Below are 25,326 nucleotides of genomic sequence, written 5' to 3'. Positions count from 1 at the left end.
CTGGTTGAGGAGAACAGCAAAAGAGAACTAGTTAGAGGTAGGAGGAAAACCAGAAAAGTGTGGTGTATTGGAAGCCAATTGAAAAAGGTGTTGCAGGATGTGACTGAGTTTTCTGAAATCTTTATGGCCCTTCCTTGGATCCCTGAGAGTCTCAACTTAGGTCTGTCTCCACTCAAAGTTGGATACTAAACCTACATCATCGTAGGTTTAGACTGACCAGTTAGTTGAACATGGTCCTCAGACTCTGGAATGTAAAGTGTAGTTATTCCTATTTGCCTTAAATTAGATTTAATACAGAGGAAGAGAGCTAGACTGTACATTCAAGCTTATAGGAATTAACTCGCTGAAATTAATTATTTTAGAGGCCATCAATTGGGGTGATGATCCCACTAAAACTGATTAGGTGCAGAACACTGACAAAAACAAAATTTTTTCCCAACTGTCTATCCAGCAATGTTTGTTGAGTATCTCCTAGGGCCATCATTGGCAAACTGCGGCTCTCGAGCCACATGCGGCTCTTTGACCCCTTGTGTGTGGCTCTTCCACAAAATACCATGGTCCAGGCAAGTCTATTTTGAAAAAGTGGCATTAGAAGAAGTTAAGTTTAAAAAATTTGGCTCTCAAAAGAAATTTCAATCGTTGTACTGTTGATATTTGGCTCTGTTGACTAATGAGTTTGCTGAGCACTTTTCTAGGACATAGTGGTATATGCAAAATATTGTGCTAGGTGTTTTATTAATCCTCATTAGTGGTCCTGTAACTTGATCCCTCTTTGTAGAGAGAAATGACCTAGACTCAAAAAGGTTAATTTACTTGGTGGGACAAAGATTTGAACCCTCATCCCTCTGACTTGAAAGCTCATCATACCTCCATGTACAAATATAAATGAAATACAAAATAGAAGATAATTATTTTTAAAAAGTACTTAAAATGCTGTGAAAGCTCGTATCGCACTGATTACTTTTGGCTTAACAAAGAAAAGTAGGGATCAAGGAGGTTTTCAGTTATTAAATCCAATGGACAGTTGTTATTGGACATTTTTGCTTATTCAATATAATTGATCACTCTTTCTCCCCTGCAATACTCTGCTCTCTTTGCTTCTGTGGCATTGCCTATTCTGCTTCTCTAGCTTTTCCTTCTTTAACTGCTTGGTAGACACCTTATTCTGATTCCTAAATCCTGATGTTCTCCTGAGTTCCTCCTTAGCTTTTCTCACCAAAAAGCTCATTAATTGGGTTTCCAGCCAAGCATTTTGTATACAGTTTTAAACACTTTTTAAAAATGCCTGGCCAGTTTTGCTCAGTGGTTGAGCATCAACCTGTGAACCAGGAGGTCACTGGTTCAATCTTGGTCAGAGCACGTGCCCCCGTTGCAGGCTCAATCCCCAGTACGGAGGCTACTGGGGGGATGCAGAAGGCAGCTGATCAGTGATTCTGCCTTATTGACATTTCTACCTCTCTCTCCTTCTTGCTTCCTCTCTGAAATAAATAAAAACATATTTTAAAAGTTAGTTATCTTTCTTACTTACTTATTCAGTACATTTAAAACCTAGAAGATTTGCATAAACTTTATTTCTGGCTTGAGAAAAATCTGAAGTTCTCTCTTCAACCTTGGATGTACATTTCCATATGGCAACACTTAACTAGAGCTAAATAGCGGCCACTCTCTTTGGAATAGACAGGTTCTCCAATTCTTCACAGACCCCAATATTCTCTACTGTCTCCCCAGTAATATTGGTGCAGTTTTCCATATTGCTTTGTTCTTCATACTCCCTGTGTAATCCTCACTCTTGAAAGTGCTATTTAGATACTGGTAACTCTGCATCTATCACCAAGCCAACTGCCAGATTTATGTATCCAACCTCCTATTGAATATCACTACTCAACATACTATAGGCCACAAACTCAACATGGTTGAACTCAGCTTTGCCTCTAAACTCCAGGTTCTACCATTTTTTATCTCATAAGCATTAATAGCTCTTTCCCTCCCTTCCCATCATTATCTTTTGAACCACCACATTGCTGTGGTTTAGGCTCTAATCATTTTGTTTGCAAACAATAAAAATCAAGTTGGCTAACTTACCGTATTTTTCGGACCATAAGACGCTCCAGACCATAAGACGCACCAGTTTTTAGAGAAGGGAAATGAAGAAAAAAAGATTCTGAAACAAATAGTGTCCTAAAATATTTTATGTGCATTAAAACCCAACATCATAGTCATAAACACATGTAATCAACCCTGTAAAGTAAACAGCAGCATTTAGAACCATTTTAGAGCCGGGCAAGCACACAGAGACCACACAGAGCCGGGCAAGTAAAAAAACTTTTTTTTTAAAGTATATGTGTAGGCTATATTTGGACCATAAGACGCAGGGACTTTTCCCCCCCACTTCTGGGGGGGAAAAAGTGCGTCTTATGGTACGAAAAATACGGTAAACGGAATTTATTGGTTGGATATTGTATGGCTTACAAAATCAATGGAAATGCTAGAGAATCTGGTTTAAAAAATGATCTAAAACCAAGGGAAGTTAGAGATTTGGAAAACATTGCCAAGGTCACACCACTGAACAGTCTGTTTAAGATGATGCAGTAATACTCTGCTGTCTGCCATTGCTGAATGTTATCTGCTTATTTTGGGTCTTTGTATTACCTCTTCAAAGTCAAAGTTCCCCTAAGGACTGTCCAGTTAAATTAGCCCATGTCAGTGGTCGGCAAACTCATTAGTCAACAGAGCCAAATATTAACAGTACAACGATTGAAATTTCTTTTGAGAGCCAAAATTTTTAAACTTAAACAACTTCTAACACCACTTCTTCAAAATAGACTCGCCCAGGCTGTGGTATTTTGTGGAAGAGCCACACTCAAGGGGCCAGAGAGCCACATGTGTCACGCAAGCCACAGTTTGCCGACGAAGGGCCTAGATCATGTGTGTACCTTGTCTCTGCCAGGAAGTGAAGGTGAGACTTCCGCCTCCAATATCCTCCTCCGTCCTCCTGCTCCCTGGTTCTGTAGTGGGAGTTAATAGCCAGCCTTCCATTGAAGACTCTTATCTGAACTATTACCCCAGTGTAAGAAGGGGGCTTTGGTTGCTGGACAGAAAGAAAAGTCAGCAAATATCACTATACAACCCTTTTCTGGACTACTACAGAAGCCTCCTAACTGCTTCAGTGAACTGTGTACCCTCATCCCCCAAATCTGTTCCCTAACAGCCAGAGTTAGCTAACCAAAATGCAGTTCTGGTCATGTCATTCCCTGTTTCAGTGGTTCCTCAAACACCTATAAGAAAATGCGATAGCTCTAGTCGGTTTATGCGGTGGTTAGAGCATCAGCCCACAGATTGAAAGATCTTGGGTTCGATTCTGGTCAAGGGCACATACCTCAGTTGCAGGTTCCATCCCTAGCCCAGGTCAGGCACATGCAGGAGGCAACCAATCGATGTGTCTCTGTCATATTGATTTTTCTTTGTCTCTTCCCTCTTCCGTTTTCTAAAAATCAGTAAAAAAAATATATCCTGGTGTAAGGATTAGCAACATTTTTAGCATGGTATTCAAGGTCCTCCGTGCAGGGTCTGGCTCTTAATATCCTTTCTATCTCATCTCCCTCTAATTTGTTTTTTGTGATTTACACTTTGTCAAGACTGAACTACAGAACTACTTAAAGTTTCCACTGCATGTCTCATGTTGTTTCTCATTGCTGTGCTTTGTTTTGTTTTTCCTCTTTACTGTTCCTGTTGCCTGAATATCTTTTTTGTAGCCACTTACCTTCCCTAGTTAACTCTTCCTCCATTAAGAAAGTATTAAATTAAGTCTCTTTCATCTGTTTCTGTAATAGCCCTCAGCTTATTTCATTGCACATATCACCTTGTATTGTAATTCTTTACATTTGTCACTACTGTCATAATTCCCTACTCTTTATCCACTTCCCACTCAAATATACTCCTGTATATTGAAGATAGAGGTCATATCTATTCCTATTTGGTTTTCTAATACAACCACATTACTTGGTATATCATTTACTCAAATGTAGAGAAAATGAAGAGTCATTTGCTGTAGATCTTAGAGGATAAATAATATTTTGGTAATGCAAAGAGATGAGAAATGGATATGGTTTTGAGCCTGGGTGAATGGGAAAACAGTATTGCTGTTTACAGAAGTGGTAATTGGGTGTTCCTAGCAATAGTGGTAAGCTAGAATGTTTAAAAATAGGAGCTCTACAGCCAAGTTAATCTGCTTCCTCGTTTGTGTCCTAGAGCATAGAAAGTAGAATTTTAATGGTTACATTTCAGAGGAAATGTGGTCAGATCATCAGCAACTCTTTTTAATAACAGTTTACTTTGGGGGATTTAAGCTTGCATACCATCACTCTGGAGTTGACTAGTCTCATCGGGGATTAGAGAGGATCTCAAGTGGCATAGCAAAGTGGACACTGGCCAGTATGCCAGAGTTCAATTTTAGCAGGAATGAGATGGGGGCAGGAGAGTGGGTTCTGTGGTGAGTTGAGGGGCTGTTTAGGAGGGGAGGGGCTGGGAATGTTGGAGGGCTCCTGGAAAGAGATAGTGCAGCCCGCGGGTTGGAGTGTCAAGAATGCAAACCAGCATTTGGAGCTGTGGCAGAAAGAGTGCTTTATCTTTTCGGAGAGAAAGGCCTCCATATCCCAGCACTGGCCTGCCTCACTCCCATGATGGAGAGAAGATGTGGCCTCCTTTAATGGGTAGGTAAAGTCACTACAGCAGAAGAGTTGACAGGGCTGCTGGAAGGCAGGGAGTTCAGGAGGAGGCAGAGTTTGCCTGGAGTGGAAGCCTCCCTCCGAGTTTATGCTCTTGGGTGTACAGAATACAGTGTTGGCGGTAGGGAATTTAATCCCCGGGACTAGTTTCCCGCAGCATGAGACAGTTGCTCTGGCCAGGCCCCTTTTTTTTCCAAGCAAGCTGCAGGCTTTGCCTGGGCCCTAGAAACCGGATAGGCCTCTCCGTGCGCTCTCAACCTAACTCGCGGTGGCGGGGGAGGGGAAACTCTCCCAAGTCCCACCCTTTACGCTGTTTTGCGTCTTTGCTTCTCTGTGAGTGGCAGCCCAGCTTAGCCAATGAGGGCGCGGGGCGGGCTGGAGCATGGGTTAGGTTGCGCAGGAGGAGGGGGAACTGGTGCTGGAGATACAGCGAGAGGGGCGAACCGGCCCCCCACGCCGCTGCAGGTAAAGGCACCTCTATTCCTACACGAGGGTGAGGCACAGCTCCTTTTCTCCATCTGGGTTTGTCGAGCCTTCCAGCCTGTAGCTTCCGCCTTAACATTGCTCCCACCCGGGCATCCACATCCCCCCTTCCGCCTCCCCCTCCCCCCCGCATCTTCCCATCTTGGCCATCCCCACTCTGGAGGGCACTCCGCTAGCTCCCTCCTTCAAGTGCATGTACTTCATCTCCATTTGGGGGGCGCCAGTTGCCAAAAACCTCCCGCTTCTGCTGTATTGGCCTTACTGGCACCAACCCCGGCAGTATGAGCAGGTAATCTACCCGGGTCCCCGCCACCCCCACCCCCAGTCGCGATTCCCTGTTCATAAACCCCCGACTTCCTTACCTTGCCCCTTCCCTCCTTTCATATGAATATATGATTTCTGTAGTTTCTCCTTTACCCCCGGGACATACGTACCTTCTTTTAGCTTTCATAGTTGTCTATTTTGCTTTTCTTGTTTATTCAAGAGGGCTCACTTTACATCTCTGCCCCCAAATCTCCATACATCTGATTGAGGTGCAAGTGCTTTTTCCTTAAGCAATTGGGAAAACGAAAAACAGGGTAGTCATATTTAGCAATGAGAATAGCGAAAATAGAGAAAATGGCCTAGGCTCTCAGTCTTTTTGAGGAAATCTTGGTGGCTCCAAGTTAAAAGCCCCAGTTCTTATGGTCTGTACCTTTCATCCTTTGCTGTGGATCCCTTGCTGACCCCAAATTGTGATTAAATTCACCTTGGGTGTTTGTTTCCCGTTATTTTATAAGATTTGAGATTCTTTAGGTCTCTCAAATGTCTTCATGGTAGTTTTTAAATCCTCTTTTAAAATTATATTGGTGATTTTCATTTTAGGCTTTCTGATTATTTTATTTTCAAGGGATTTCTCATTTCAAATTAAGCTGCTTCTAAGTATCTTGTGTTTCAGTAACATGTGTTTATATCTGTTTGCAGCTGATCCTCTTCAAAGGATACAGTTTCCAACAACAAGATTTATACTTTGAATTAAAATAGTTTGTTATTTTCTGAATGTTTGAGCAGTTACAGGTTAAATGGGCATCAGTGGTACTTTGTAAAAGTATATATTACCAATAAAGAAAAAGTCAGCATTTGTCAATATGGCATACATTATCTCTAAGAGGATGGTCAGTACAGAGAAATTTGTAAGTGGAGAATGGATGTTATCTATTAGACAACTGTTGCAATGTTTCTCATCCATCATAAGCAATCACTGTGATAAACTCCCTTTTGAGAAATCATAAGAAATCTTATCCCATTACAGGTGTCGATAACCCCTGAGCCAGGGATGCTTTTTTCTCTGCTCTAGCACTCGCCGCCCCCCATCCTTTATTCATCCTTACTAGCCAAGAAAATTTTGTCCAATTTTATTGAATATAAATAACCTAAACACTGAGGTGTGTTTTCTCTTTCCATTTGCTAAATATAAAATTAGGACATTAAATACACATTTTCAAACTACTGTGCCCTCCATCTCCCAGTTGAGAGTCACTGCTTTATTGCAAAGTATGGGGAGATTGAGATGGGAAAGTAGAGGAGAATTAAAGTCCTTTATGATTGGATAATTGAAATGGGCAAGGGTAAGAAGACCTGTAAAATAAGGAAAGGAGAGTTAGAACTCTAAAAAAAAAAAAAGAAAGAAAAAAAGAACACCTCAAGAAAAGCCATATTAAAGGTGATAAAATTGCAGAAGAACAAGTTTAGAATTACATTGAGGGAAAAGAGAAGAAGGAGGTGAGTTCTAGTTGGTTTGGCTCACTGGATAGAGCATCAGCCTGCGGACTGAAGGGTCCTGGGTTCTAAAGCGGTCAAGGGCACGTGCCCTGATTGTGGGCTTGATCCCCAGTAGGGGGCGTGCAGAAGGCAGCTGATCAATGAGTCTCTCTCATAATTGATGTTTCTATCTCTCCATCTCTCTTCCTGAAATCAATAAAAATATGTGTTTGTTTGGTTTTTTTTTTGTTTGTTTTTTTTAAGGAGTTGAGATGTGGGGCTATTATATAAAGTATTTCCTAGTGTAAACTGGCTTGTTATTTGGAGAATATAGATGATGATCTTGGATTTTAACCTTAATTGACTAGTTTGTTCCACTTCTCCCCAACTCATCCCTCAAGGTTTCTGTCATTAGTTTGGAATTAGTGAAAGTGATGAATTGTAACCATTAAATTCTGTCTTTCCTTTTGAGCACATACATGTGTATATGTATTTTGGGCAGGTATGACTTCCTTATCTAGGTACTTGCTTTACTTGGGGCATCTAAGTGCTTCATATATTTCTGTGCTTACCATCTATTTTTACTACCAGGTTTGAGCCATGGGATAGATAAGCTTCATAAGATAGGCCAGCTTCGATACAGCCAGGATGACCCACAAGTAGGAATAGAAGGAGGGGTGAAGAAAGTTGGAGATATGTTGGTAGATGTTTAATCTTTTGAGGGGCAAGGACATCTTAAAAGGCGCAGGAGACTAGGATTTAAAAACATGTACAAGCCCTATCGGTTTGGCTCAATGGCTAGAGCATGGGCCTGTGGACCAAAGGGTCCCAGGTTCGATTCCGGTCAAGGGCATGTACCTCAGTTACAGGCTCTTCCTTGGCCCAGGGCTTGGTTGGGGCTCATGTAAGAGCCAACCAATCATGTGTTTCCCTTATATCAGTATTTTTCTCTTCCCCTCTCTAAAAATCAGTGGGAAAATATCCTCAGGTGAAGATTAAAAACATGTACAAGAGCCCTGGCTGGTTTTGCTCAGTGGATAGAGCATCAGGCCTATGGACCGGGTTTGAGGCCTGCGGACTCAAGGGTCCAGTCAGGGGCATATGCCTAAGTTTCGGGCTCGATCCCCAGTAGGGTGCATGCAGGAGGCAGCCCATCAATGATTCTCTCATTAATGTTTCTCTCACCCTCTCCTTCCTCTCTTGAAATCAATAAAAATATATTTAAAAAAACAACATCACATGTACAAGATAAATTAGATCAGTACAAGTGAGTTGATGGAATGGGACTAAGAAGCATTCTTTAAGTCAGTGATGAAGTTTTTTTAAAATTATTGGGACCAGACTGAACCAAGAGAAGCAGAAATTTGACCTAAAAACTGGGAAGGGAGATAAATGATAAATGTATTGACTTGTAGAGACTTAGCAGGAAGTCGTGGAAAGTACAAAATACCTCATGGAAGAAAATGCAGGTTATAAACTATTATTAGCATAAACTAATTAGTGGAAACTTTCATTGTAATTTTTATATGGCATCTCTTAGTTATTTAGAGTAATTTTTTGATAGTAAATAGGAGATGAAAGATAATAGGTAAAAAGTAAGGGCATAACTAGAAAAAAAGTTGATAATAGTATTGAGGAAGTTTATAAAATTATAAGAGTAGATTTTTATTAAACGACCACTTTTCTGATCACCATTTAAAAATGTTTTTATTGTGTGTGTTTTTTTTAGAGAGAGAGGAATGAGAGGGAGATAGAGAGATAGAAACTTCCATGAGAGAAATACATCCATTGGCTGCCTCCTGCATACCCTCTCATGCCCTCATCCCCCACTGGGGATTGAGCCTGCAACCCAGGCATATGCCCTGACCAGGAATCAAGCCAGGAACCTCTTGGTTCATGGATTTATGGTCAACCATTGAGCCGCACTGGCCAGGTGTGATCACCATTTTGAGTAGTAAATTGTTTAACGTTGGTGGAGATGTCATGTAGACTTCATAATTTTGACTGATATACCAGCTACTGATGAGTCCGTTCTTTTTATCTGTGTCCAGGACATATTTACCCATGTTACTATATTGTTTTGTGAGGATAACTGGGATGGGTTAAGGAAGAGGAAAAGCTGTGGGATTGTGTGGAAAAGCCTTCTTCAGTAAAGCCTATACTGTATCACTGACAAATTTCCTCTCTTCTGCCTCTAAAACTTAGAAGAAATGGTCTTATCAGTCAAGGCTTTCCAAGCTTGTCATATATTGACATCATATGACAAAGAACAGATACAACTTTTTTTATATAGTTTAATTATTGCTGATGTACTTATAATCTCTTTTCTTAGTTTTTCCTTTTTCCAGCATTCTCATGAACTTGAAGCCCCATCTGTGGATTTAGTAAACATGCTTTCCGTTATTTGTAGAACAGATTTTCAAGATGGAAAGCTTTCTATTGTCTCATCTTAAAATTAGGGAATACTATTAAGTGTTTGTAAGGCCTGAATGGTTCATACCAGATACAGCAAGCTAACATTAATTCATTAAATATTTTTTTTTAGTATTTATTGTATATATGATATCCTGCTGATTCTTTAGGGATCCACAAATAAATAAGACATGGTCCCCATTATCAGGACCTTTTTTGTATCTGTGAAGGAGGAGCTGGGCCACTATGCAGGACTGTGCAGGGTGTACATTGTACATATTCATTATCAACACTGATAATATGACAATTTTCCAGCAGATGGCAGACAAGCATCTTCAGGAGCAGGCAGCTTTTTATGATTTGCACGAGGGAACCATTTGGGCCTTCAGAGGATATGAACAAGAGACTCATAATTTTAGTATAATTTTAGGTATAATTACTTTCAATAAAGTGTAAAAAATGCTGTGGTATTTAAAGAAGGAGAGGGACCAGGTCATCACAAACTGTTCTTTTGTTAAAGGGGCTCACCTTCTGGAGGAGAAGACCTATGAGGGTGGGAAAGATTTCAGCTGTGAGAGAGGTTAGGTGTGTGATGGGGTGTTCTAAATATGAGAAAAGGGGGAGGGGATTCAAAACAAATACTATGTGTAGGTTAATTAATATTTTAACTAGAATAAACTTCACAAAACTTCCTAGGTAAAATTACACTATAACCTCATTAGCAAGATTGTACTATGAGCTTGGTTAAAGGCATTATTTTTTGCCATTAGTAAGTAAAAGTATCTAAAATACAAGGGAAATTTATAAAATACAATATATTTAGAAACTTCTATCTGTAGCCACTGAAATGCCGTTGGTATATTCATTAAGGTCTGTCAACTTAAAAAACATAAGTAGAAGGTGAATGACTATTAAATTTTCTGATCTTTACCTAAGAATAATTGTAAAAAGAAATGGACAAAGACATCTGAATGATCTTGACAGACAGAAGCTTCAAAGTGAATAGGTGTAAGGGTCCAAAAAGGAGGTTGAGGGTTTTCTTTAAATTATTTTTTTGTTTGTTTCATTTTTGAAGTAGAAATGTGGGTGTTTCTTCTTTATTTCTGCCTCAGATTACCCATGTTTCCCTCTTATTATTTTGATGTGATTTGATATTAAGGGTAGTAACCTAAGAAGAAGAAATTTTTTCTGGGGTCACCTACTTTGCTTATTTTTCATTTGTCTTCCCACAACAGGAGTTCTACCATCTTCCTCTGAAGACCTAGCCATCTTGCTCCATGAAGGTCAGGACAATCTGACATGCACTTGTTTCTTGCCTCTTTACCTGAAGAGTAGTCTTCCATTGTGTACATTTTTTTCTTAATAGGGGAGGGGAGGGGAGAGCCAATACCCCCCCTCCCCTTCCCTTCCTAGATCTTGGGGGAAGTATCCTCCATTGCTTTCCCAAGATGGCAGACCCCATCATGGATCTGTTTGATGACCCGAATTTATTTGGCCTGGACTCTCTGACTGATGACAGCTTCAACCAGGTCACACAAGACCCCATTGAGGAAGCCCTTGGACTACCAAGCTCTCTGGACTCCTTGGATCAGATGAACCAGGATGGTGGAGGTGGTGATGTGGGGAATCCATCAGCAAGTGACCTGGTCCCCCCACCAGAGGAAGCAGCCCCCACAGAACTTCCCAAGGAATCAACAGCTCCAGCTCCAGAATCTTTAACCTTGCATGATTATACCACTCAGCCCGTCAGCCAGGAGCAGCCAGCCCAACCTGTCTTACAGACACCAGCGCCAACATCAGGACTTTTGCAGGTCTCCAAGGACCAGGAGATCCTGAGCCAAGGGAATCCTTTCATGGGTGTCTCTGCCACAGCTGTGTCCTCTGGTAGTCCTGGAGGGCAACCGCCTCAGTCAGCCCCTAAGATTGTTATCCTTAAAGCCCCACCAAGCTCCTCAGTCACTGGTGCCCATGTGGCACAAATTCAGGCCCAAGGTATCACCAGCACAGCTCAGCCCCTAGTGGCTGGCACAGCCAATGGTGGAAAAGTCACTTTTACCAAAGTGCTAACCGGCACTCCCCTTCGACCAGGTGTTTCCATTGTCTCTGGTAATACAGTATTGGCCGCCAAGGTCCCTGGGAACCAGGCTACTGTTCAGCGCATTGTCCAGCCCAGCCGACCAGTAAAGCAGCTGGTCCTACAGCCAGTTAAGGGTTCAGCTCCTGCTGGAAACCCTGGGGCCTCTGGGCCCCCACTGAAGCCTGCAGTTACACTGACCTCTACACCTACTCAGGTGACTTGAGTGAAAGGGGGAGGTGAATTTTGGTTTAGTAGAGGGCCCAGCAACTGTGTGAGAGAGAGCACACAGAGTTAGCTCTAGGAAATCCTGAATAAATTCCATCTGTGCTTTTTATCAGTTAGTGTTAACATCCACGTTCTTAACTGCTTATCAGGTAGAAGCAGTTAGTGTTAACATTTTTTTTTTAACCCTTACTACCTATTTACACTACCTAGCTGATACTGAACCGGAAGCTACAGTCCTCTACTTGCAGAGCTCACGGTCTGCCAGGCAAGACAGATGGCTAGACAAGAATTCACAATAATGTATGATAGAAAGTTTTATGAGGAATATAGGATGCTGTGGGAACAAAGAATCATTTTTGGGGAAAAGTATTTATATTTGTAAGACTTAGATAAGCTATGTGTACCTTTCCCTGTTCTTATTACTGATTGTCTATTGAAAAGGCTAGCTTCTATTCTAAGAAAATAGAGGCTCTTGCCTCTGAAAAAGGGGCCAAAGAGTTGAGGAGGGAGGGCAGTAATAGTAAGATAAGTAAGAATTGTAGGAAGAATCTATAAGAAAGTGGATTTCAGTTCAATATGGACTTTTGTTCTAATAGAGTTCCAAAAAGTGGAATGACTACCTTAGAAGATAACCCTCATATCAGGAGTTTTTTAAAAATAGGCTTGATACCTGTGCTACAGAAAAGATTCTATCAAGACAGATAGGAGGATGAACAAAATGAATTATACTTTGTTCTACCTCTCAGTTTTTATGTTTTTAGAATGAGGAATACTGCTGTAAATATTCTTTGAGTATATTATTCTTTAATGAACTTCTTGCAATTTCCTTTCTTCACTTTAGGGTGAATCGAAACGCATCACCCTGGTCCTCCAGCAGCCACAGTCTGGAGGTCCCCAAGGACATCGGCATGTCGTGTTAGGGAGCCTCCCAGGGAAGATAGTGTTACAGGGCAACCAACTAGCAGCCCTCACTCAAGCCAAGAATGCCCAGGGGCAGCCCGCCAAAGTAGTAACTATCCAGCTACAGGTGCAGCAGCCACAGCAGAAAATCCAGATTGTACCCCAGCCTCCATCATCACAGCCGCAGCCCCAGCAGCCACCCTCAACCCAGCCGGTAACGCTCTCCTCTGTGCAGCAGGCTCAGATAATGGGACCAGGACAGAGTCCAGGACAAAGACTTTCAGTACCTCTCAAGGTGGTACTACAGCCACAGGTGAGACTTACATGGTAAGGGAGGAAAGTAGACCTCAGTCCCTTGCTAGTACCCTCAGCAACCATTCCTTGGTGAGGGCCAGTCTAGACTCATACCTCTGAACTGAGACGTAGACTTTCATTTCTTTCACCCATTGAAACCTTGATTTAATTATAGTATGGAAAGGTTTGAGGTTATTGTTGGCTTTGGGGTAAGGGGTGATTTATCTCGTATTTGTCATTGAGTTGTTTCATTTACAATCTTTTTCTACTTTTCTGAAATAAAGATGGTTTTAATATCTTCATCTGAAAGATAAAGAAATAGTCTTAATGAGGCCAAGTGATTATCACTCCTCCTACCCTCCAGGGAGATAAAAGGTAGGCTAAGAGTAAAATTTGAGGTTTTTTTACTTTAAGTCCAAAGACCAGTATTAGCTATATTGTGTGAACATTTTCTAGAATAATGGAGATGGGTATTGACATTAGGAGCATGGCTAAAGGTTATTGAAGTTTAATTTGGCACAATTAAAAAAAAAATCTTACTAGAGGATCTTTGTTCCATTGATTTTTAGAGATAGGGGAAAGGAGGGATGGAGGAAAAAAGAGAGAGAAACATTGATGTGAGAGAGACACATTGATTGGTTGCCTCCTGCATGTTCCCTGACCTGGACCTGACTTGACAGGGACATACCTGGGGCCAGGGATCAAACCTGCAACCCGGGTACTGCCCTTGACCAAGAAACAAACGCATGACCCTTTGGTGCGGAGGCTGATGCTCTAACCACTGAATCATGCCAGCCAGGGCTAACTTGGCACAATTCTTGTTGTTTTTTATCTCCTATCCACGGGGGGGTGGGGTGTGTGTGTGTGTGTGTGTGTGTGTGTGTGTCCAGATTTGGGTCTGAACTGATTCTCGAGGAATTAGAGAACTAAAGTTTCTGCCACACCTGCTTTCAAAGCTGTTTTATTTACCTACAAGTATGTTGACATTTTAGTGTTTTCATTTCTATAGGCTAGCTCTTCCCAAGGGGCCTCTTCTGGACTTTCCGTAGTTAAAGTCCTGAGTGCCAGTGAAGTGGCGGCTCTGTCCTCACCAGCAACCTCTGCTCCTCATATGGGGGGCAAGACAGGAATGGAGGAAAACCGCAGGCTGGAGCACCAGAAGAAACAAGAGAAAGCAAATCGGATTGTAGCAGAAGCCATTGCTAGGGCCCGTGCTCGAGGTGAGCAGAACATACCTCGAGTCCTGAATGAGGATGAGTTGCCCAGCGTTAGGCCTGAGGAGGAAGGTGAAAAGAAACGCAGGAAAAAGAGCGGTGGGGAGAGGCTCAAGGAAGAAAAGCCAAAGAAGAGCAAAACATCTGGTACCTCCAAAACCAAGGGCAAGAGTAAGCTGAAGTAAGTACTACCCTTTGGTACTCTGATGGGACATTTGAGGGCAGTACACTCATTTTTACATTAATGCTGAGAGGAAATACTTGTATTTAGCAGCAACATAGTTCTAAGTGATCTGTCTGCTGGTGTCTGTCAGAGAAGATAATAAGGCCTTTCTTTTCTGTCTTAATGCTCACATGATTTGTTAAACAGAAATTTCCATATTTTGAAAGAGAATCACTAAGGCACAGGAAAAGATCCTTGTGTTTGGGGTTACATTTAAAAACTGTGACTATGTTTTCATATATTCTTCCTGATTTGGTATCGCTGTAGTGCGAACAGTTCCTCGATATCCCCCTACCACCCACATTAGGGAAAGAGCTGCTGAAGACATAGCTGCCCTGTTCTTGCATCTCATCTGTGAACTAGAAAAGGCAGCTGCTGATAGTCTTAAGCAGTGTTGACAGCACCGTGCTTGCCACGTCATTCTTGTCACACTGAGTGTTCTCTCTTTCATGTCTCTCTTACAGCTTCACTCATTTCTCCTCAGCTTTTATTCCCTAGGATTTTTTAGCATTTATGGTGAAATTATAATAATGCCTTATATTAGTATATAATATTTTAGCTTTTAGAAAACAAATTTCATGTCTATTATTTTAGTTGATCCTCAACAACTGTCAGACAAGGTATCATCAATATTTACAAAAAAGGAAACATGCTCAGCTAGTGACAGAACTGGAAGTAAAATAAGGCCTTATAATTCTTAGTTTAGTATTCATTCTGCTCTCTTATGCTACTTTGCCTCAGATATTAGTAAATACAGTGGTAGTAAGGATTTGACAAATCTGTTATAGAGGTCAGCCAGTGGTTTAGAGACCCCAAAATCTTTGCCAGACACCCCACAGACTAAAGATCTAGATCTTTCTGTCTATCTGAAAGCTTCATCTATAATGGTTTAGATTAATTTATATTTTCTTACTCCTAAATTTTCCTTGTCCTCATTGAAAATGATTTTGTTTTTTCCATTTTAGCACCATCACTCCTGTGGTGGGTAAGAAGAGAAAACGTAATACCTCATCTGATAATTCAGATGTAGAAGTCATGCCGGCCCAGTCACCCCGGGAAGATGAAGAAAGCAGCATTCAGGTAAAAGAATCCCTATAGAAGTTATAGAAAAATCATGTTTAATTCTGAGAGTCAAGCTAGGAGTAGACACTAAAAGACTATAAGCCTATGCATATTTCAACAGTTTTCTAATCCAAAGATAGGCCTAAAAGGTAAAAGAGATGGGACCTGGTCATGGTCATGTTTGCCTTTTAGGCAAAAAGTATATGTATTACTGTAAAAATAGCAATATTCATTTTCCTAAATTCTAGTGTTTTAAACACTAAACAAAAATGAAATTATGTTGCATGATTGTTATCATGGATATGTCTATAGTTTGGTTTCTTTTAGAAGTATCCCTTTTGCCTTACCTTTTCTACACTCAAGAGTTCTGACTCTGAACTGGGGTGTTTAAACGCAATGTTTTTTTTTCCTACCTTTTGATAAGGAACATTGGAAGAGAATAAAAGAAGCCAGACCAGAAGAACTTTAGTTCTCTATCTCTAATTGTTGCCTTGTGATACCATCTTTGGCTCCAGTTTCCAACCATAGATAGAACCTGGTATTAAGATTCAGGAGACTCTTTGGGCCTGGCCCATTTACTTAACTTAGCTGTATCTGTATTCCTCCTCTGTAAATGGAGATTTGGACTAAACAAATCTTAAGTACCTCTCTAGCTATTAATATTTATCAGTGCCTTCCTTCATTCTTAATATACATTCAATACATTGACAAACTGATGCTTGTTCTTCTGGGGAATATTAAGAATAGCCAAGGGAGCATCTGAGATCTTGCTTCCCAGCATGTAGTTAGTTTGGCTCAAATAAATAGTTACAAATATTAAATGTCCATTGGTGTAGAAATACTTAAATGAAATTATGAAAACTTTTGTAACAGACCACTACATAGCAATTAAAAACAATGAAGTAGAGTAAGGTATGCTAATCTGGAAAACTCTCCACATTAAAAGAAAAAGCTAGATGTAGAATAGTGTATATAATGTATTAGTAGTTCATTCTATTTTTTTCTTAAGAAATATTTTTATGAATATACCATATTTATTCATTCTCCTCTTGATGAACAGTTGGGTTGTTTCCAGTTTGGACCTATTCTGAATAAAGCTTCCATGAACAGTCTTAATACAAGTATTTTGTGGCTATAGCTTTGCATATCTCATAGCTAAATACCTGGGAATGGAGTAGACTGTAGGGTAAACATATGATCATATCTATACTAGTAAAAGGGTGATATGCAAACTGGTCAGGATGCCCTCACAGTAACAACTGAGCAGCAGGCTGCCGGAACCGGTTTGGCTCAGTGGTAGAGCGTCAGTCTGTGGAATGAAAGATCCCAGGTTTGATTCGGGTCAGGGGCATGTATGTTGGTTGCAGGCACATCCCCAGTAGGGGGTGTGCAAGAGGCAGCTGGTCGATGTTTCTCTCTCATCAACTTCTAGCTCTCTATCTCTCTCCCTTTCTCTCTGTAAAAAACAAACAAACAAAAAACACAAAGACAACAACAGCTGAACAGCAGGCTGCATGGAGCAACCAGGCTGAAAGTAGGGGCAGTGAGGGATGACCAGGCCGGCGGAAAGCGGGGGGCGGGGGGGGGGGAGGAGAATGAGGCGTGACCAGGCCAGCAGAGGGGTGCCAGTTGGGGGCAACCAGGCCAGCAGGGGGGGCTGGGGGAGGGAGTTGGGGATTATCGGGCTGGGGGGGGCAGTAAGGGGCTACCAGGCCAGTGGGGGGGGGAAGGGGGCAGTTGAGGGTGACCAGGTCGGCAGAAGGGCAATGAGGGGTGATCAGGCTGGCAGGGGGGTTAGTTAGGGGCAATCAGGCAGGCAGGCAGGTGAGCAGTTAGGAGCCAGTGGTCCCAGATTGTGAGAGGAATGTCAGACTGCTGGTTTAGGCACAATCCCCTGGATAGGGTCTAACACGGCAGTCGGACATCCTCAAGGGGTCCTGGATTAGAGAGGTTGCAGGCTGGGCTGAGGGGGTCCCCCTCCTCCCCCGCCCCCCCCCCCCTCCGTACACAAATTTTGTGCACTAGGCCTCTGTTAGCTTTATAAGAATTTACTGGCTTCCAAAGTGATTGTGTCATTTTACATTTCCATGTAATGAGAGTTCCATTTCCACATCTTCAACATTTGGTATTGTAAATATACCCCATTCTTTTTAAATAGTTTAATAGTATTTCATTTGTTTATTACTTTATTTTTATTAACACTATTATAGATGTTTCCCACCTCCTCCCAGACCCTGCATTCCTCCCTCTGTCCCTCTCAACACTATTGTCTGTGTCTATGAATTATGCATATATATTATTTGACTATTGTCTTTACCTTCTTTCATTCAGTCTGCCCCATCTATTTCCCCTCTGAAATCTGTCAGTCTGTTCAATGTATGTATGCCTCAGGTTTTATTTTGTTCCTCATTTTATTCATTAAATTAAATTCCACTTATAAGTGAGATCAAATGATATTTGTTTTTCTGTGACTGGCTTATTTTGCTTAGCATAATAATCTCAAGGCCCATCCATGTTGTATCAAAGGGTAAGAGTTTGTGCTTTTTGTAGCCATATAATATTCCATCATGTATATGTACCACAGCTTTTCTATCTGTTCTTGTATTGATGGGCTAGTTCCAATCTTGGCTTTTGTAAGTAATGCTGCTATGAATACAGGTGCATATATGCTTTCTGATTGGTGTTTTGGTTTTTTTAGGATTTATTCCCAGAAGTGGGATCACTGAGTCAAAAGGCAGTTCCATTTTTAATTTTTTGAGAAACTCCATATTGTTTTTTACAATGGCTGCATCAGTCTGCACTAAGGTCCTTTTCTCCACATCCAGTCTTGTTTGTTGATGATAGCCATTCTCACAGGTGTGAGGTGATATGTCTTTGTAGCTTTAGTTTGCATCACTTGATAATAAGTGAGTTTGGGCACTTTTTTATACGTCTACTGGCCATCTGTATGTCCTCTTTTTATTTTTTTATTTTATTGATTTCTTTACAGAGAGGAAGGGAGAGGGAGAAAGAGCTAGAAACATTGATCAGCTGCGTCCTGCACACCTCCCACTGAGAATGTGCCCACAACCAAGGTACATGCCCTTGGCCAGAACCGAATCTGGGACCTGCAGGCCAATGCTCTATCCACTGAGCCAAACCAGTTATGGCTGTATGTCCCCTTTAGAGAAGTGTCTATTCAGGTTCTTTGCCTGTTTTTTAATTGGATTGTTTGTCTTCTGGGTGTTTAGTTTTATAAGTTGTATCAGATGTATCATTGATTGGCAAATATGTTCTTCCATACAGTAGGCTCTCTTTTCATTTTGCTTTGCAGAAGCTTTTTAGTTTGATGTAGTCCTGTCTGTTTAATTTTTTCCTTTATTTCCCTGACCACTAGGAGTGGTATTGACAAAAGCATGGCTAAGAGAGATGTAAGACATTTTACTGCCTATGTCTTCTGGATTTGTGTGTGTGTGTGTGTGTGTGTGTGTTTACTTATATTTAAGTATTTTATCTATTTTGAGTCTAGATCATCTGAGGTCTGTGCTCCAGGAATGTTTCTTGTGAGTTATGTGCACCCCCAGTTGTAGTTGTGTCTTGTTGACAGTATTCCATTCCTTGACTATGCCATATTTGTTTAACCAATTCATTAGTCTTCTACCACAAGTAATGTTACAGAGATTTGTACAAATTTATCTGTAAGGTAATATTTTTGAAGTGGAATTGCTGGATCAAAGGATATTGTCAATTTTTCTTCTATAGAGGTCATGCCCATATATATACTCTCACACACTGTGCGTGAGTTCCTGTGCACCTACGGGTTGCTGGTTTGATTCCCAGTCAGGGCACATGCCCTCGTGAGCTCAATCCCCCATAAGGGGCATTCAGGAGGCAGCCAATCAATGTTTCACTCTCTCATCAATGTTTTTCTCTCTCTCTCTCCCTTCCTCTCTAGAAATCAGCTTTAAAATCTTTAAAAAAAATAGCCGAAACCGGTTTGGCTCAATGGATAGAGCGTCGGCTTGGGGACTGAAAGGTCCCGGGTTCGATTCCGGTCAAGGGCATGTACCTTGATTGTGGGCATATCCCCAGTAGGGTGTGTGCAAGAGGCAGCTGATCGATGACTCTCTCATCGATGTTTCTAACTCTCTATCTCTCTCCCTTCCTCTCTGTACAAAATCAATAAAATATATTTTAAAAAAATCTTTAAAAAATAAAATGAGATCCCTATAAAAGTATTTATTCTTAGGAAATTATCATATAGTATTTTCTGCATCAGTTTTTTTTCTTTAAAAATATATTTTTTATTTTAGAAAGGGAGGAAAAGGGAGAGATAGAAATATCATTGATGATAGAGGATCATTGACCAGCTTACTGGGGATGGAGCCTGCAACCTGGGTATGTCCCCTGACTGGGAATGGGAACCACAAAGGCACACTGGCTGGGCTGCATCAGTTTTATTGTTTGTTTCAACCTTGTTTATAATGGATTATATAGAAATGAGTCTGTTTTACTATTAAATCTTGGATCCTTTTGTAATTTTTTTCTTTCATCATTTAGATGCTAGTCCTTTGTTTTCTTTCTTTTTTTTTCTTTCCATGTTACCCAAGTTAAATCTCTTTAATATCCCAATACAAAATTCTGATGCAAAAAGATAGTGAGAAAACCCTGGGAAGAAGTTGCGGGGAGAAGGGGTTCTGTACATTCTATCCCTCAGTAGCTTTTCAAGGATAGAAGAGCTGAGAGAAGCAGCAGTCCACAGTGAGGGAGGGAGTGCACAGCTCCTGGGGCCTGCTCCTCACTCCCCTTTCAAGTGGGGCCGAATCTTTTGGCTATCTGCTCCTTTTTCTTGGTCCCTGGGATTTAACTAGCTCTGGCTTCAATCCCCTACAAGAATTCCTGAGATCTTGGGACCCCAGCCAACACCACCCCTTATGGTAGGGGTGTCGAACTCAATCAGAGAAGGGGCCAAAATCTAAAATCCAGCCTGAATCGCGGGCCGAATGGTTTACTGAACAGTCATAAACTGTCATTGTGATGGAAACGCAGCGGAGTGCAGTGACGACAGCGCGGTGCGGGCCACATTGCAAGGCCTGGTGGGATGGATTTGGCCCACGGGCCTTCTGTTTGACACATGTGCCTTATGGGGATGGGCTGAGGAGCCCATAAGAGCTCATAGGTAGCCGAAACCGGTTTGGCTCAATAGATAGAGTGTCGGCCTGCGGACTGGAAGGTCCCGGGTTCGATTCCGATCAAGGGCATGTACCTTGGTTGTGGGCACATCGCCAGTAGGGGGTGTGCAGGAGGCAGCTGATCGATGATTCTCTCTCATTGATGTTTCTAACTCTCTATCCCTCTCCCTCTCTGTGAAAAATCAATAAAATACATATATTTTTAAAAATAAAAAAGAGCTCATAGGTGTACAGAAGCATGGGTCCAGGAGCACAGGGGAGCCTCTCAGTCCCCTGCTTGCTCCAGAGGCACACAAAGGGAAAGACTGCTGTAGCTTCGGGTCCATAAAGGGCTGGAGTAGAAGCAGGAAGAGTCCTACACCAGGGCATAGCCTGCCAGTAGGGGCCGCCTCTGTGGGTGCTCCGGGGCTGCACATACAGCAGGGAAACCCATGTAATTGCAGAAGGAGTGGCAGAGAACCAGCCCAATCAGGTGTCCTGTACGGATAAAGAGGAAAACAGTGTAGGCACCAAAGACAGCTGTGTAGGAGAACTGGAACCTGCAAACAAGAAGATGTTCCCCACACTGCTCCGACGGAATCGAAGCTACTCGAAAATGTGGTGCAAATGGGCAACTCCAAAAAATAGTGGGCAGGTGAACACAGCAGGGCCCAGGCCTGAAACACTAGCTCCTCCTTAAGGGGTGCAATCACTTGGTTCCGAAGCCAAAGTATGTCTGTGAGGCAGCGGGCCCAGGAGTGAGGGGCTAAGACAACCTTTAACCCATCTGCCAGGTCATAGGGACAGTCCATTGAGAGCTGGATGCCTGTGTGTTCCCTCCAGAGTAGCACGCAGAGGAGGGGACAGAGACTGGACACCACTAGGCCACTGGTGAAGCTCTGCTTGATGACGGCAGAGTGGTCCCTGGGCAGCTCACTCTTCCAGACATGGAAGCTGCCCACATGGGAGCAGGCGAGGCTGAGACAGAACACAGACACCCAGCAGTACAACCCGGGGCCTGGATCTCCCAGGACCTCCCAGTGCCGCCAACTCAGGTCGTCGATAGCAGATATTACCCGTCCCCACCCAGCCCTGCCATCGCGCCTGCTAGGCCTTTGTTTCCAATCCCATTTATAAAATATCTACTTTTTCCTCACTGATAAGCAGAGTTATTTTTATCATATTCTTAATCTACATAAATATTTTAGTCTAATTTGGGCATTATTTAATTGACCTGTTTACCTGTCCTTGGAAGGTAGCAAGCTTTGTTAATATCTGCTAAGGCCCCTTATTTTTCATATTTTTCCTGCTTTTTTTTTTTAATATATTTTTTATTGATTTTTCACAGAGAGGAAGAGAGAGGGATAGAGAGTTAGAAACATCGATGAGAGAGAATCATCGATCAGCTGCCTCTTGCACAGCCCCCACTGGGGGCGTGCCCGCAACCAAGGTACATGCCCTTGCCCGGAATCGAACCCGGGACCTTTCAGTCCGCAGGCCGATGCTCTATCCACTGAGCCAAACCGGTCCCGGCTCCTGCTTATTCTTAAATGTTTGTTTCTCCATTTGAGTTTCTGAATTAACTTATCTCATTAAAAGTTTTATTAGTAATCTTATTTTGTCAAATTTATGTTATTAGGGAGAATTAAGTGTTCTTTTTCGAGAATAATATGTATTAGTATTTATTCAAGTCTTTGTGTCTTCCTATAGTGTTAAAGTTTTCATTGTATAGATTTTATATATTTTTATTAAATTTTATCCTGTAGATATCTTTCTTTCATAAATTCATTATATTTTCTGCTTGTATCTATGTAGGAATGCTATTAATTTTTAAAAATTGATTTTATGCCAAGCAAGTTTGCTCAATTTCAGAAATTCTGCTTATAGTAACACATTTGATTCACTTGTGTGTTCAGGTGATAGAATTATGATTTAAAGACAATCTCTTTCTCTGCATTTATTTGTTTGTTTGTTTGTTGATAAACCTCACCCCAGGATATTTTTCCATTGATTTTTATAGAGAGAGTGGAAGGGAGGGGGAGAGACAGAGAGAGTAAAACTTCAATGTGAGAGAGACACATCGATTGGTTGCCTTCCACACATGCCTGGATTAGGGCAGTGGATCAGGCCTGCAACCGAGATATGTGCCTTGACTGGAATTGAACCCACAACCTTTTAGTCCTCAGGCCAATGCCCTATCCATTGAGCCATACCAATTAAGATCCCCTTATCTTTTTTTTCTTTCTTCTTCTTCTTTTTTTTTTTTTTTTTTAATTCTCATCCAAGGAGTGAGGATATTTTTTCATTGATTTTTAAGTGCAATGGAAGCAGGGAGGAGAGAGAGAGAGAGAGAGAGAGAGAGAGAGAGAGAGAGAGAGAGAGATACACATCTCTATGAGAGACACATCAGTTGCCTCTACACTGCCTTGCCTGAAGCAGGGATCAGATCTGCAACCCAGGTATGAGCCTTGACCGGGAATCAAACCTGCAACTGTCCTCGCATGGGCTGACGCTCTAACCACTGACAAAAAACAGAAAGGGCGATTTTCCCTAGTTTTTTTTTTTTTTTTTTTTTTTTTATCATGATCTCCCAAGTATTGCTTAAATTATTTAATTTAAAAATTTTTATTGCCTGGCTGGTGTGGCTCAGTGGTTGAACACCAACCTATGAACCAGGAGGTCACGGTTCAATTCGCAGTCAAGACATATACCCGGGTTGTGGGCTCAATCCCCAGGGGGAAGCATGCAGGAGGCAGCCGATCAATGAGTCTCTCTCATCATTAATGTTTCTATCTCTCTCTCCCTCTCCCTTTCTTTTTGAAATCAATAAAAAATATATTTAAAAAATTTTTTCAACCACTTGAAAGAATATGGAAGATCTAAAATTTATTGTTATGGAAAACACCTCTAAGAAACATTGTTAACTAGAAAAATAATAACAAGAACAATACATATAGTATGATTCTATCTAATAAAATAAAACACTTTAAAATTAAAACTAAAACTAAATATTATTTAAAGGTAATTTAATAATTTTTGCCTTTATAGAAGAGACGCTCAAATCGTCAAGTTAAGCGAAAAAAATATACAGAGGACCTGGATATAAAGATCACAGATGATGAAGAAGAAGAAGAAGTGGATGTAACTGGTCCGATAAAAACTGAGCCTATCCTTCCTGAACCAGTGCAGGAACCAGATGGCGAGACTTTGCCTTCCATGCAGTTCTTTGTGGTAAGCTGTCAACTTAAGCATTGTGTCAGGTTTGTCTTGCTGGTCACACACTCTATTAACTGCATCTTTTGCTACAGGAGAATCCCAGTGAAGAAGATGCAGCCATTGTGGACAAAGTGCTTTCTATGCGGATTGTGAAGAAGGAGGTGAGACCTCTGTCGTCGTTTTCTTCTTTTTTTTAATTAAATTTATTGGGATGACATTAGGTAATAACAATGTATACGTTTCAGGTGCACAGATCTATAATCTATATATTGCATCATCTGTATATTGTATTCTATGCTCAACGCCCAAAGTCTAGCCTCCTTCTATTGCCATGTACTTGACCCACTTCACCCTCTTTAACCTCTCCCTATGCCCTTCTCTTCTGGTAATACCATACTGTTGTCTGTGTCTACTAGTATGACTTCATTTGTTGCTTTCTGTTTCATATCCCACATATGAGGATCTTGCCCTTTTTTATCTGACTTATTTCACTTTGCATGATATTCCCCAAATCTATCTATGTTATCCCATATGGAAGCCTCTGTCTTTATGTCAACCAATACTACATTGATAGGCTTTATTTAATGAGCACCTTTGGATGTCATGATAATTGCTACAGTGTAGTTAAAAGAGATAATGGAGGAATGTTAGCTTGAAAATAGTAACTGTCTTATTTCCTCCTCTTTTGCTTATATGTTTATAATGGGTAAAGGCTTATTTTTTTTTCTATCACACCTTTAGTATTGAAGTACCAGGTTTTTTAATCCCTAAGTCAATAATATATTCTGGGAGTATTGATAGGAAGTTCTACTATGTATGGTTAAAATGAAAGGTTCCTTCTTTAACCAAGTATTAATAATTGTAAATTTTTTCTTCTCAGCTTCCTTCTGGACAATATACTGAAGCTGAAGAATTCTTTGTCAAGTACAAGAACTAGTATGTGACCTGTGCAAAAAACTTTTTACCCCAAACTCCACAGGGTTGTAAAAAGTTCTCCTGTATAGTCTATCCTGGGTGGAAATGGGTCTCTTTTTTATAGTCTCCTAGCCCAAATTGTTTTTAGTGAGGAAAAGTGGCTATTCAGAGAGAAGTTTAGGAATTGACATGACTCTTAGTTTCCCAAAGGAAGGTGGGATAAGGGTGGTTTCTGATAAAATCCTTTGTGATCCTCTATGCTAGGGGTGTCGAACTCAATCAGAGAAGGGGCCAAAATCTAAAATCCAACCTAAATCGCGGGCCGAATGGTTTACTGAACAGTCATAAACTGTCATTGTGATGGAAACGCAGCGGAGTGCAGTGATGACAGCTCGGTGCGGGCCACATTGCAAGGCCTGGCGGGACGGATTTGGCCCGCGGGCCTTGTGTTTGACACATGTGCTCTATGCCGTATTCTAACATTAAGACCTTGATACTCAAAGTGTAATCCATGGATCAATAGAATTAGCATCATTTGGGTGCTTGTTAGAAATGGAACTTTTAAGCCACTTCCAACCAGGTGGTTTGTGTGCTTAATGCAATTTAAGAGGGTATCTTGATTTAAGCTTGTAGTCATTATGTCTGTTTCTTACTAATCCCCATATCTCAAATAATAGCCTGTCAGTTCCCC

General features: G+C 41.4%; 1 protein-coding gene and 1 pseudogene across 6 annotated transcripts in view; one reads left to right on the top strand and one right to left on the bottom strand.

Moving 5' to 3' along the window:
• The window catches only part of CHD8 (chromodomain helicase DNA binding protein 8), a 63,406-nt gene that overhangs the window by 8,710 nt on the left and 29,370 nt on the right, over positions 1–25,326 (top strand). For 3 of the 6 annotated variants that reach the window (XM_036448228.2, XM_036448246.2, XM_045584238.1), the window contains exons 2-8: positions 10,595–11,650; positions 12,503–12,874; positions 13,865–14,250; positions 15,258–15,372; positions 23,553–23,735; positions 23,813–23,881; positions 24,601–24,656. In XM_036448228.2, the coding sequence (XP_036304121.1) occupies positions 10,808–11,650; positions 12,503–12,874; positions 13,865–14,250; positions 15,258–15,372; positions 23,553–23,735; positions 23,813–23,881; positions 24,601–24,656 (2,024 nt within the window). In that variant the 5' untranslated portion in view covers positions 10,595–10,807. Of the gene's footprint in view, positions 1–5,098; positions 5,190–10,594; positions 11,651–12,502; positions 12,875–13,864; positions 14,251–15,257; positions 15,373–23,552; positions 23,736–23,812; positions 23,882–24,600; positions 24,657–25,326 lie in introns of those variants that run through there. The other 3 variants (XM_036448237.2, XM_036448193.2, XM_036448256.2) reach the window with 3 other exon arrangements.
• LOC118703772 lies at positions 20,746–21,603 on the bottom strand (annotated as a pseudogene).

The sequence above is a fragment of the Pipistrellus kuhlii genome, unplaced genomic scaffold (assembly GCF_014108245.1).
Source record: "Pipistrellus kuhlii isolate mPipKuh1 unplaced genomic scaffold, mPipKuh1.p scaffold_m20_p_1, whole genome shotgun sequence".
In the NCBI taxonomy this organism is placed as follows: domain Eukaryota; kingdom Metazoa; phylum Chordata; class Mammalia; order Chiroptera; family Vespertilionidae; genus Pipistrellus; species Pipistrellus kuhlii.
Note: the sequence above shows the minus strand (reverse complement) of the source record. Positions and strands in the feature narration are given on the sequence as shown.